General features: G+C 41.8%; 1 protein-coding gene across 2 annotated transcripts in view; it reads right to left on the bottom strand.

Moving 5' to 3' along the window:
- Positions 1-341: 341 nt before the first annotated feature.
- The window catches only part of pcdh17 (protocadherin 17), a 54,033-nt gene continuing 40,541 nt past the window's right edge, over positions 342-13,833 (bottom strand). For both annotated transcript variants that reach the window (XM_061067791.1, XM_061067790.1), the window contains exon 5: positions 342-3,067. In XM_061067791.1, the coding sequence (XP_060923774.1) occupies positions 2,370-3,067 (698 nt within the window). In that variant the 3' untranslated portion in view covers positions 342-2,369. The remainder of the gene's footprint in view (positions 3,068-13,833) is intronic.

A 13,833-nucleotide genomic window follows, 5' to 3' on the forward strand; every position in this document is an offset into this window, starting at 1 on the left:
GATTGCGGTCACATTTTCCCCCAATACACGTCTAATCTAACAGCCTACAGTTCTGCGCAGTTTACCTTAAGGGGAATATTAGAAAAAGCACCTCCCGTTATAATCGCAGAGAGTGGCCGAAATGTGCCAGAATTTTCAAAAATAAACGTCTGTTGTCTTTTTTTTGTATTTAAGAAAGCCTGAATGTGAAGACACCTGGTTAAATAAACCGTCCATCTACACAGCTAACACACCAAACCCAAAAGGAACTTCAGATAGAATTTCAGATGTCAAGTCTCTCTGCAAAGTATGAGTAAGTCGAACACGTATAGAGAAGGAGTACAGACATAAACGACACAGACTGCTGGAAAAGAACCTCTTTTGGTCCTTTTATAGAAAATGCACATTCTGGTGGACCAGGGCTTTATAAGCAGTCACAAGCTCCACAGATACAACAAGCTCTCCGCAGAGACAGTAAGGCAGTTTTATGATCACCAAGGAAACCATTCCGCTTTCCATATGGCAGGTTTCTTTTTTGGAAAGAAAGTAAAAAGGAATCGAAACACATAACACACACAATAGTTGTTGTTAAAGAAAAATAGCTGCCCTGTAAAAATCTGCTCAGTAAAAATAGTCAAACTGTTATCGTGTGGTTGTTGCTTTTTGTTGTTGGTTTGAATTGTATTCTAGATCAGCTGGCTCATTAAGCTTTCAACAGTTATTGTATTTGATCCAGCTGGATCTCAGGGTAAAAAGAGGCGACATCTCAAAAGCACTGAAGCCAGCCTGCAATGATGCAGAATAGAGAGGGGGGGAAAACATAAAGACCAACAAAACCCAAACTAAAGCAAACTCACAGAGTTCGACAGCTACTAAGGCAACTTTTGCCAAATACAATATAAGCCCATGTATATTGCAACACAACTATATATTAATTTAATAAAATACACAATATAGCTTTTGTACACATAACAATTTGGCTCAAATGCACAGAAATTGCAGAAAAATCAATAAAAATATGTCAATTTTTTGATGTAAACACATCTAAATTGGATACATTTACACATATAATGATATTATGTATAGTGATAATGTGAAGGGACATTTTCTTATTTATATTTTTGGATATTTGTCTTCGAAACAATGGCAGTGTCCTTTGCAGCTCATCGAGGCAGTGCCCCGCGCTTCACCTTAAACCGCAGGACACGTTTTGCTGAGATTCCTCATTTCTTTTTTTTTATAAAATGTATAAATATTCTGTTAATATTTGGACACTATACATGGATTCATACATATAGTCATCTATATATTCATATAGATATCCTTTTTTCACAGTTGAGGAAAATGTCCCTTTTTATACAACTTGTGATTGCCTCAAGGCATAGTCACACACATGATAATTCACTGTACACAAGGGACTGAAAGCTGATGATGTACATGTATAAGACAGTTACACAGATGGCCAGTTGTGTGTAAGCATTAATATGCACTTGTGTGTGTGTGTTTGCGTGTGTGTAGGGGCATCAGTGCATGTGTATGAGTAACAGTGTAGTGCACATGTATAAAATAGGTGTGTGCAAGTACACCGGTCTGCAACATGAACGTTTAAATAGAGGCGTGAGAAAGACACAACTTACACATGTGGCTACAAATGACAGGTGAAACATGGTCACACTGTTTTATAATTCTCCTTCAGCAGAGCGGTGAAGCCCGTCCAACCCCCAAGTCCAGAACCGACCCTTGTGAACCGACCCCTGATTAACCAATCTCTTCATGTTAAGATACAGGATCCATCACACATTTAACACCTATATTAAAGTCAGAAAAGATAAGGTTGCTTGTGTATTTTGGTCTTTCAATGTCCCAAGTAGATTAGAATTTGTTTCACTGTTTCCGTGTCGATTGTCATGTCTGACCATAGTTCTTTTTCAGTCAGTTTCTATGGCCATCACACAAAACAGAAATCCGTCTGTACACACTCAGATATGTAGGATTTCACGAGAGACCATGAACAACACACTGATGAGCTGGTGGGCACTTAGATAATAGCTTGCGAGGTGCCAGAGGCATAAGCCTCTGCAGTTTGCTTAAGAATCCAAAACAAAAAAAGAGTTTATAAATTCAGCAGAATTCAGATGTTTGTAACCCAGTTCTTTTTTGTTGGTTCGGATCTTAGCACCAAAACTGGTGCAAAATGACTGACATAATAAATGTTCCAATCCTCTGTCCGGTGTTGGTAATTTTCAACAACAAATAGTGTGAAAAGAGCTCCTTTCAGAAGAGCCATTCAACCTTTTGATTTGTTTTGGTGACAGTTTTGTATGAGAGTTTTTGGAATAGCATCCTATTCCTGTCGACCTCCCATTTTTGTTTTTCTGCAGTCCTCTGTGTCACTTCCTGAGCGTGCCAGTGGCCTCACTTCCTCTGCAGTCCTGCAATAGCTTGTCGATGTCTCTCACCACCTGGTCAGCATCCATTCCGTCACGATTTGCGTCGGGCTCCATCTGCTCCATGGGACACTCCATTTCCCCTGCAGCCTCTTGGCTGATCCTGGAGCGTGCCTCGGCGAGCACCTTGGCCACTGGGTCTGAGGGCGGCAGGGGTGGGTAGACCCCCTGGTCTCTGGTTTGTTTGGTTGGGGACAGGTACTGACCATCAGGAGGCCCGTAGTGGCCGGAGCACGAGGCAGGAGGAGGTATACCTTCAGCTCCGTCAGCTGGGCTTTTGATTGAGGAACAAGGAGAATTGGTGGAGCAGCCCTTTGTAGGACTGTTGGAGGCTGAGGGTACCTCTTGGAGCAGTGGGCTGAGGGCTCGCTTCGCCTTCAAGTAGGGCTTGACATTGGCGACCAGAATAGTGTGGTCACGTCTCTCTTTTCCAAATGTACAGAATGTCTTCTTGCCATTGGGGTTGACAGTCTCATAGGTTTCTGTCTCGGGAACAGTCTCCATCCCCGCTGGCACAAACATATTGTTGCGGTAGTCAATGCCCTCGGCCTGGTTTCCTCCTGTGGGGAACTGGGGCATCCAGCAGCGGTCAGAGTGACCCAGTACCCGGCACTCCTCTGTACAATTCACACAATCCTCATCTGCAGATAGAAAAAAGGGAGGGGAGATGGAGAAAAGAGTGAATTAGTTTCAGCAGTGTGCAAAGAATAAAAGTCAAACCACACAGCGAAAGGGAGACAGAATCATAGTACTGTTATGAAACTGAACTGTTCAAAGATTCCAAAGTTAGGGAAGTAGCGCAAAATGAAATGATGTACAAAAAAAAGAAAGAACCTGCAAAGGATGTCCCATTCCAAACACATGTGGGCATATACACACACACAACTACACACACACACACCTTTTCGAGGGACTGGGGGACACCTGCTAGCATTTTCCAAAGCTCTGATCAAGGGGATGGCAGAGCATACAGAAAGGATGGAGAGGGAGCGAGAGAAAAACAACAACAGTTGAGGTTTGGCAAAGGCATAGTGCCGTTATCATAAATTCATGTCAGTGGGCTTTGAAGCCCTCCCTAGACAGACAGACAGAGCCAAATGGTTTGTGCTTCTTCCCTGTGTGTTTGTGCCTGTTTATTTGCGGGCTCCTTCTTGTTGTGTGTGCATGCATGTGTACATAAGTGCGAGTGTGTGTGTGTGTTCCCCTCTTTCATCTCTATTCAGAAGGATGCACACTCTGGCTGATTATGGGAGTGTTCATGCCTGTGTCGAATGGATCCAGAACTTGGATGAAAAAAAATAAAAATAAAAAGCGGAGGATATTTTTTTTTCTCCTCTTGGGCATGAAGTGAAAACCTGAAAAAAAATGGAGCATCTGTTGTCCCACAAATGGATTTTTTCCATTGGCTGGGTGGGATGAAACCAAGAGAAGCCAACCAGCAGCCACACAGTAAAGATAACACAAATGAAATTGGTACAACTTATTCTTGTTTCTCTTTCCCTTATTTGACAGGGTATTCTACTGTAATTGGTTCTTTTGAATAAAAAAAAAAAAAAAAAAAGATTCTTTAAAACACTGAGTTTTAAATTTGACATTTGTTGTATCCGTCAAATGGGCTAAAACAGATGATTAGCATGGGCTACACGACACATCTCAGTGTGGTGCATTTAAAAAAGTTAATTTAGTCAGTCATTCTAATCAAACACCAATTTCTTTTGTCCAAGTGAATTTATCACCTCAAGGACCAATAACTGTCTGTTCTCTGTGTACTGAATAAACTCGGTGTTCTGACACAGCCCTGGCTCCGTGAATGGAAAATCTGAAAAAGCGGCTTGGACCAAGCTGCCCAACGACGATGCAGTCAACTGGCAAAAAATAGGCGTTCGTGCTCGAGCACAAGACGAGAAAAAAAAAAGAGATGATGGTGGGGTGGGCACACATGCTTACAGATAACTCTAATTTAAGGATTACCAGGGGAAGGAAAAATAACAGTCTGCCCTTCTGTCACTGCCAGACCACGTGGAGTTTTGAATGGGACTGATTAGGATTGCAGTAGATACATCCGCAGTGGCGTTGAGGCGGTTGCACGGAAGGAATGCAGAGACTGACAGGGCTGGTAACAACTTCATGGAACAGTGGACCACTTGACCGCCCACCAACATTACTCTCAATTGCCGTGATTGCCAGTCAGTTCGCTATGGGAGACCTCAGAGAGTTTAGCAGCATGAAGACGGATGCATAGGTTTGCTCCGTTTCTGCTCAGAAGTTGGATTACAATTGTTGAGCTACGTTTCCCAGAATCAATGCATCAATTTGTTTTGTTCCGTTTGATGATGTTTGTGAGAGCTAATCCCAACCAATGCCTCCCCTTATAGCATATTCTCTTTGCAGGAGCAGTCCTGTTGTATTTGTTTGTACGATGTACAAGTGGTTTCATAGCATAAAAGGTTCTAAAAGCACTTGTTGTGCAAGCACATTTGGATTAATGGATTGGGTGCATAATTGAAAAGCTAATGTCGTGCTTTTAGAACGTATCCACTTCCAGACTTTATCATATGCTTTGGATTGTGTTGTTGCCATAGCAACACCTCTCCACGAATTTGGGAGGGTGGAGCTTCTGAAATAAGGGGTTTGTTTGTTTTGCTGTCGAGTTTAAATATCAACAGGCTCTGTTCGAAATTGCTCACGCCACCTTTGAAGAAGTGTGAAGTTCACAGGTTAGACAAAGCCCAGAATGCAGCTGCACACCCGCCTGTAACTCCGCTCCCAGGTTAAATCCAAAGGTTGCTTGCACAGACTTCTAAACAAATAGAGCAGCAAAGGCTAATTTGCATATTGGTTTTGAGTCGTGTGATGCATCTGCGCTTGTTTGTGGAGCCAAACGCCTATTATTATTTCAACACTGGCTTGTATGTTAAAATGAAGCACGAACGGAAACAGGACGGACGCAACTTTCCTTGTTAAAAGGAACAAAGCAATTCTACTCATAGGACCTTAATTTCGGCATTGTTGATGTTTTTATAGCCTAAGGAAAGTGTCGGCAGCACAAGTAGCACAGAGCAATATTTGAGTTTAGCAGTCAGATAAACACATTTATAATTAACAGAAAATAGGCTCTCACCCTCCCAACTGAATGTTAATGGTTTGAGCCTTGATTCCTCGTGGTGAATCTTCAACCTCATATAGAGTACGTTATGAAAAACACATTTTGAATTAGTGTGATTAATTCTCCTGTAACAAGCCTGTTGTGGTTTGGAGTCTGAAACCAATGCCGGCAGGTTTAAGCTTTGAGAGATATGTTAACACAGGGATTGAAAATGATCTCTTAGGGCTTTGCTTGTATCAAGGGCAACATTTAAAGAAGCAGGCTGGAGTGAGGCTACTCGGAGCCGTGAACCATTTCCACCATCATTCCCAACCAAATGTGAGAAAACAACATTACTGTTCGGAGCTGTAACGCCACCCCATCAATTACATTATGTGATGCATGGACCTTCACAGGATAGCCAGAGTGCTGCTTTAAAGACCACAAACTTGGGACTAATACAATCTTTTCGTTGATGCGAATAAGCAGGCAGAGTGGCTGTGCTTGAGTGCATTTGGCTAGGTCTGTCTTTGCTGTGTTGCGGGTCAGCAGCCTAGATTCCTGAGAGAGTGTCCTCCTAAGCTGCAGCGATGAGCTTAACACTTCACAAATGTTTGAAGAAGCCAAACAGCGCTGGCAAAGAGACTCTGACATTTCCCGTGTCGAGGCAGTCAAGCTGCAGTGAGTCCAGTGCGGAATGGACTACATCGAAATGGTGTGGGAGTGAGCGGATGCATTTGACACGACACGACTGAACAACATGTCACTGCACCGAGATCGATGATTTGGTCGAGAGCATGTACATAAATAATACAAACCTGAATACAGTCCGCCGACCAGAACACGCTATTACTGTAATCCATCACCCAGCCACAAAGTATAAACCCAACATGTAACCAAGCTCAAAAGCCAGACGTCCGCTGGCTTTCACACAGCCGGGCCCGCACGCGTTCCAGACACACACAATTAACTCGGCCCCTACAATGTCTTCGTGCTCTCAGAGGTGATTGTCCATTCACTGTGTGCATATTGAAGCATAAATAATCCATGCAGACATATTTCCCTCTATTTAGTCGGAGGAAACCTATGATAGATTATTCATGTCTCAAGCTGCACGTTCAACCTTGAGGCGTTCTGCTCATATCTATTGCTAACAATATGACATACGAGAGCAAGGGTGACATTCATCTCCCTCTCTCCATCTTTCTCCCTCTCTCCCTCTCTGCCTCTCTCTCTCTCCAGCGTGGTTCCACCAGCTTGCTGCGATGATCTACCAAGGACAAATGTGCCTGCAATGATTTGGCTAACAGGGGCGTGCTCAGTCGCTCCCTCTCCAGTTTCTCTGCTTCTGTGGTATATATGGTGCAAGATGAATTACGCCAATAGATAGGCTATCAATGAAGGCAGAGAAGGCAATCATTTGTCACGTTTTGATTCATCTCCCAGTCAGTGACTTGATCATGGTACAATGATGAAACACACTAATAATCTGCATTATTCACTATTGGTGAATATAAAGTAAATCATTAAGAAAAAGAATCATGTTACCTAATGACCATACAAACTACGTGCTGTCGAGTCACTCTCATGTTTTATGATCGTGTCCTGTAAGTTAATGTCCTCAATTTATTATTTTTTTTTTGTTTTTGCAACATTAATATTTCAGCTTTTGGCTAAAATCCAAAATATTTGTCAAAACCTTAACATATCCATCTGTGTTTACAATGAGGAAACAGCAGTTTTATCTTTCAATGTTCACTCCCTATCAAGTTTATAATCTTGGGTACTGATAACGTAAGGCTAAAGAAAAAAATTGTTCTTGAATTTTATCTTATATACAAGCTTAGAAAAGAAAGGTTTATAACCATAATGGCTCTGAATGATAACAAATGGGAAAGCAGAGGGGACGAGGCAGTGACATGCGACAATCTTCTTTTATTAGTATTACTCATAATGAAACAGAACATCACACGTTCTTTCACACCTCTTTAGTTTGGTCCAGACCTATTTTCAGTTATATCTGAACCAAAGTTACAAGTGTGAAAGGTGCCTCGGACCACAATTTACTAAAGGAGGTGGTTTCTGTCTCGTTTGAAATTATTGTTTTTGTTTGAAAACGGGAAAGTAAAATGTATCAAGTGCAAACAAAGACATGAAGCATTGTTCGACCTTGGTCTGGTGTAAAAATATCCTTTGACATTGTAGTTAAATGAATTAGCTTCAGTCCCGAGTGTCAGGTTTGTTGACGTTTCCATCCTCGCAGCTCTGTTGTAGAAACTTGACTCCTACTCCTGATTGGAATCAGATGTTTAGTACACATTTCTTATCAACAAAAAGTTTAATTAATTCCAAGCAATCTTTTGTTCATGTGAAGGTGTTTTTAAAAACAGCGGCCGGGGCTATCTAGCTACCTCTGGCAGGGTTAATTGTCTTGCTTTAGGGCAGAATAGCAAGAAGTAGATGAATGAGGTATGTAGCTGCCAGTTATCTTTACAGCTAAGAGAACATGAAACAGATATGAAAGCAGCTCGAACAAATCCTCTGCGTAATAGCAAAAGGACAAAGTGTCAAAAGTAACATTTAACAACTCGGAAAGACCCCTAATTCAGCGACATTGCAAAAAACAAGAAGGGAGTGATCCTGCCTCACTGTTATTTGTCAACATCATACACTGCTGTGTCTTCTAAAAGCCGAGTGAAAAGATAGATGAATAAAGGGTTTGTTAATTACTTTCTGAGCCAATGAGGTGCATTATAAAAAAAATCTATCTCTCCTAATGTGACAGGGACATTTTTAGAGGCCATTCTTTCCGAATAAATTATGAATAATTCAAATGATGAATTCTATTTAAAAGCACAGAGGAAGAAACTGAAAAAAAAACGCATGAAATTAGTGCCAACTATATGAAAACAGTGTAAGGTAAGGACAACAACAGAAAAGTAGATGTATACGCAGGATATGCATGTTTTTGTACAACAGCGAATGTGCGAGTTAATTTGCAATTAATACATCCAACCAAAAAACTAAAATAGAGCCAAAAACCCTAATCCTATGTCATTGAGCTTTTTAGAGTTTTCCGAGTAACGGTTAAAAATAAAATTCGCCACCCTCACTTATTTCTGCTCATCGTGTGCCCCGATCTTGAGGATGTGGAGCACCGAGCCTCTTATGGTGGATTTACAAGAACAGAAGACTATTATCGGTAGCTCATTTCTCAACCTACCCTTTGCTAATACTCCTTGAGGAGCGACAAGCAAGTGCCGATGCAACAGAAAATACACAACGAAGGATCGACGGTGGTAATGCATACCCGTAGGGACGCATACGCCCACACACACAATATCCACTGCCACAACTTTGCTTGATATGATTCACTACCCAGTGTCTACTGCAAAATGTCACGCTGGAATGAGGTTGATATTAAAAAACTGCAATAATGCAAGGAGGTCAAAAGTAAATGTTCAAGGGAAGTACTTGTAAAACTTCTATATTGTGGATTTTGCCTTCGTTTAGCATGTGACCATATCCAAAGAGCCCCAGTTTATCACCGTCTGATTTTCATTCATGAGACTTATCAGCCATCACAGCATCAGTGAAGTCGCTTCTTCTACTGAACCATTAAAATCCTCTAATCTCTTTTCAAACTACACAAAAGAAAAAATGCCCCTCTGTTTTCCTTCCAGAGATGGTCTTTCACTAAATTAACACTTCATTAATGAGCCCATTCACACACAGAAGCCACGAGGCTCTGCTCCCCCGACACAGACGAGCAAAAAGTCATTCCTGGAACCCGAGTTCTTCTTTTGCCTTCTCTCTCGCACTCTCCTCAATTTAATTTTTCAAACTTTCCGGGGTTGGAAGCTTTCAATATGGCGCATGAAGGATGTGCACCTAAACCTGTGAGTGTAAAAGTTGGGCCTGTGTATCGGTGTGTGTCATAAAGCATGATGTGATTTCCCTAAACACCCTTTTCTCCCTCCAGACGCCTGCCCCCCCCTGGCCCTACATGCCCATCCCTCCTCGCTTTATTACCCAGCCCTGTGATTAATGTCCCTCTGTCACACACTGTGGTTCCCAGGGAGGGAGGGGAGAAACTGCTAGAGTGCCGCACACACACACACACACTTAAACACACACACTAGTCCTAGCGAAGCAACAGCATCAGTTAAAAAAACAGATGCGAAAAAAGTAAAAAAAAAACGACATAACGTTTCAGTTCTGCCTCCATCCCGGCACTGCTCAATCTTTTGACCATCAAGTACAAGTAGGTAGTCATTAGGCCGCTCTACACTCTAGTAAAGTAGCCTACGAGATTGCAGGATGATTACATAGCACATCATGTGGTTGTGTGTTGAAGTTGTGTTGTAGTGAACATCCCTCCCCCCAACCCACCCAAGGTGGACAGGAGGAATGGCAGCTGACAAATTGTGTGGAGCATCTGTGACGGACCATGACTGCACCTGTTCACCTGAGGGAGCTCACAGTGTGTGTTTGTGTGCGCACGTGTGTGTGATTGTGTTTTTTTTAATCTTCTGGCCAACTGTTATCTCGCCCAGCTGATCCGTGCAACGCCTCGCCCTGCCCCCCCCTATGTTCCCAACCAATCAAGGCGACTAAATATTTGACTACCACAGACGAGAGAGTCTCCACTTTGAGTGAGTCTCATGTTTAGTAAACATCTCATGACGACTCAGGTCGCCGCGCCACATTTCAACCGCAGTTAAAAGTAGAATTTAACACTCCGGGTGATCAGAGGAACAGATTGTGTTTTTTCTAAAGAGCAATCTTAGATATTTTAGAAATGTTTCCTTAGAAATTAGGAGAAATATAATGAAAACATTAATTAATATGTTTTTTTTATCTTGGTTTCATTTTGTGTTTTTGTAATTAAGCATCCATGTATCATTTGTTATTTTTATTGGGAAGCAAAAAATCTGAAAATCAAAACAACATTTTGCTATTTCATTGTTAATTTATGAATCCAACCTGCACAAAATTGAGTTGTGCATAAAATTGGTCTGTGGCCAGATTTTTACATTTCCCATTTTTGACAAAATTTGACAAACACATGAAATGAATCTGAAATTCAAGTTTTATGTTTATTTTTTTCAATTTTGAGCTCCCTAGAGAATCCCTAAATAAAGCGTGGTACTCAGATTGTGGAACTCCCTCTGTTGTGTTTTCTGCTGCGAGTTGGGTTTTATAATGACACAGGTCTGTGGAGATGGGAATATTGTATTTCTCATTGCTTCAGAAATAGATCCTGTTAGTTTATATTCCTTTCTCCTTACACAGCATTGTTATTGTGGAAATGAGAACATTACTCCAGTGAATTACTGCAGCTCATATTATTATGATTCTTAAACAGGGTTGTGCTGGGGATGCAGGTTGCTCTCTACAGTTGGCCGATCTGTTTTGCCAACATCGTTTGAAGAGAATGCGATGCAATAGTATTTCCGCGAAACTGCTGTTTTGGTGTACTCATCACAGTTTGCTGTGGGACACGCATTTCATACCGGCTCACTGCTCTGCATGAAACCTATCAACAACAGTAATGGTGTCTATTATGTGATTTTAAACAGTAATTCAGAGGAAACTGCAGCTTTAAATACATTTTTAAATGAAGTGAAACTCATTGTTTAGGTTTTAAGAATCAGCATCTAAATAATGAAGCCGCATCCAAATAAATACAGTTATGTATTAAATGATACATTGTTGATTAGCGCAATTCAAAGCGCCACTGTGAGTGTTGCTGTGTGTTGAGGGACTAGTTGTGGATTGCTTTGTGTAGTCAGTGGTTTAGCGAAAGGAGAGGGATACTTCTCCCCAGTGCAATAGCTTTTATCACAGTGGGAGGCAACAGAATACCAATACATAGCAGGAAGTGCTTGGCAGCGGCGGTGGGGAGGGGGGGTGCCCGGTGGCTGGCGACGCAGACACCGAATCAAGGACATATATCTCAGGATCAAACACGTCCTCTCTTCAGGCGTTCCCTCAACAACTGCAGCTCCTCCGCCAGCTAATGCCCGGCTAAGTTGTTCAAAGAACACCCGGAGGAGAGTGTATTTATGCATAGGAGAGAGAGAGGGATAAAAACCTGAGAGGTGGAGGAAGAGGAGCATAAGCTCATACTCAAACAAAAAAACACACAAAGCCTGATCAATGATGAGCAAGCAGGACTGTGTGCTGTGGGTGGTGAGGAAGGTCTGTGGGTTGCAGAGAGGGGGGGCCAGCCCGGTGTTTTTCAAACAGCGCTTTCCCTTTAACACAGCAACAACAAGGGCCATAAAATACACAATGTGCTCCTTATGAATGCTAATTTGTTTGCAAGTGCCCTACCTGGTTATGTAAAGGATGCCACATGTACGTGCATGGTCGCACGTGTGTGTGTGTGTCGATTTGCATCTGAGCTAAGCAGAACAAAATCAGCACTTGTTCTCCGCATGTGTCCACAACTGGAGGCCATATTGATAATTTTAATGAAACTCATTTAATGATGCCCCATTTAATTATGAATAGCCTTTTTTTCGCAATTTGTGTATTTTTACTACAGGCTTTAGATTTGCGTGCAACACAAATCAAAAGTTTCTGCTGTCTGCTTAATTGTTATTGAAGGTCGGCCCTGAGTCAACGGTGTGAACTAAAAAAAAAAAGGGGGGGGAGGCTGTATCTTGCCGTTCCTCTGTTATCTCTTATCTGTTTATGATCACACAAGAAGAAAAAAAAAACAACCTCGACAAACAGGCTCAACAGTAATGAACTGCCATGGGAACCTTTCCAAGGCCAGAGAGTCAAAACACATCTGCGGCGCGTGTGGGTTCCAACTGCTGTTTGAGCAGCAGAGCTCTGAGAGTTCCTCATGGAGCCGGTTTCACCGCGAGAGGCAGAGGAACAGAGAAGAAGACTGGAGTCAACTCTTTTTTGCGTGCTTTCTGTCTCCTTTTTTTTCCTTTAAAAAAGAGGAGGGGGGGGGGGGTCTGCACGCAGCGGCTCGGAACATTCACTGTTCACAGAGCCACTTAATAAATATTGCAAGGTCAGTCAAGGAAGATCCTCGCCTCAGCCAATCAGACAGCCCGAATCCCATTCCCCTCAACCTGTGACTTAAGACCTTGTATAATTCACATTTCCTGCAGCTACAGCTCGCTCGCCCCTGTGCTCCCCGGGCTCTCTCGCTCCCTGAGTGGTGGAGCGATTGCAGCAGAGCAGCCACAGGCGAGCCATTAGATATAGATGTCTGAGAGGAACAACCTTTAACATCACTCCTGCTGTCATCAAGCTATTTATACCCTTCAACCAATTAACATGTAAAAAGCAACCTGGAAAAAAACACGTCTATTGTACCATTCGTATGTGACAATGCATACATGCAGAGAGGTGCATTAATTCAGTGTCACATGACATGTCTGTATACTGGATTTTGACGTAAGCTATGACAACTGAATAAATGGCCCTTCAAAATATGACTGCATGACTAAACAATACCTTTATTCTATCGGCCCTGTTTATGTATATATAATGACAAATAGAATTTCAAGGGCTCTATCAGAGCACACATCTCCACTAAGGCCCAACAGACCCCCTTTAAAACACATTTAAATTCAGTAATCCAAATTTCTATTTAGAACCGCACCAAATTGAACACACTCACAAATATCAGTCCCTCAAAGAAGCGTGAGAAATCAACGAACATTTTTGAAATATGTCATATCTCACAATGATTATAAAAAGGGTGGATCATACCCCTTATCTCGATCCATAACTAAATTGAATGGGTTCTTTCCTGACCCACACAGCATCCCTCCAACAAGGGTTGTTGTGTAACCCTGTTAACTAACAAACAAAGTCGAATGAAAACACAACCTCCTTGTTGGGGGTAATAAATACTATAATCCATAATCCACACCATAATGTATAATTAAATCAAATCTATTATATATGTGTGAAATAGTTTTAAGTCAATTGGTTTTACTGCCTTTTTTATTCAAAGCTTGCCCATCATTGTGAATTGGATTTTGGAAATAAATAAAAAAAATGTCCGTCATTTGCCTTTGGACATATGAGATATTATGTGCACGCCCCACATCAGCAATCTAAACTGGTTTCCTCAGCTTGAGTCTATATTATATGTAAATAAAGATATTTTGCCATAAATAAAACATGCTCCATGTGCTGCATTCACAGATGAATGGATGGACTCCAGAGGGTACGCTTAGTCTAAAGCTGGCCAGTAAAGAAATATGAAAAGCATATTTACTTGGTAATATAGTGGACAAACACACAGGGAGACCCACACACAACACAACGGATGTGCACTTAATA

This window comes from Limanda limanda, chromosome 3 (assembly GCF_963576545.1).
Source record: "Limanda limanda chromosome 3, fLimLim1.1, whole genome shotgun sequence".
NCBI lineage: Eukaryota > Metazoa > Chordata > Actinopteri > Pleuronectiformes > Pleuronectidae > Limanda > Limanda limanda.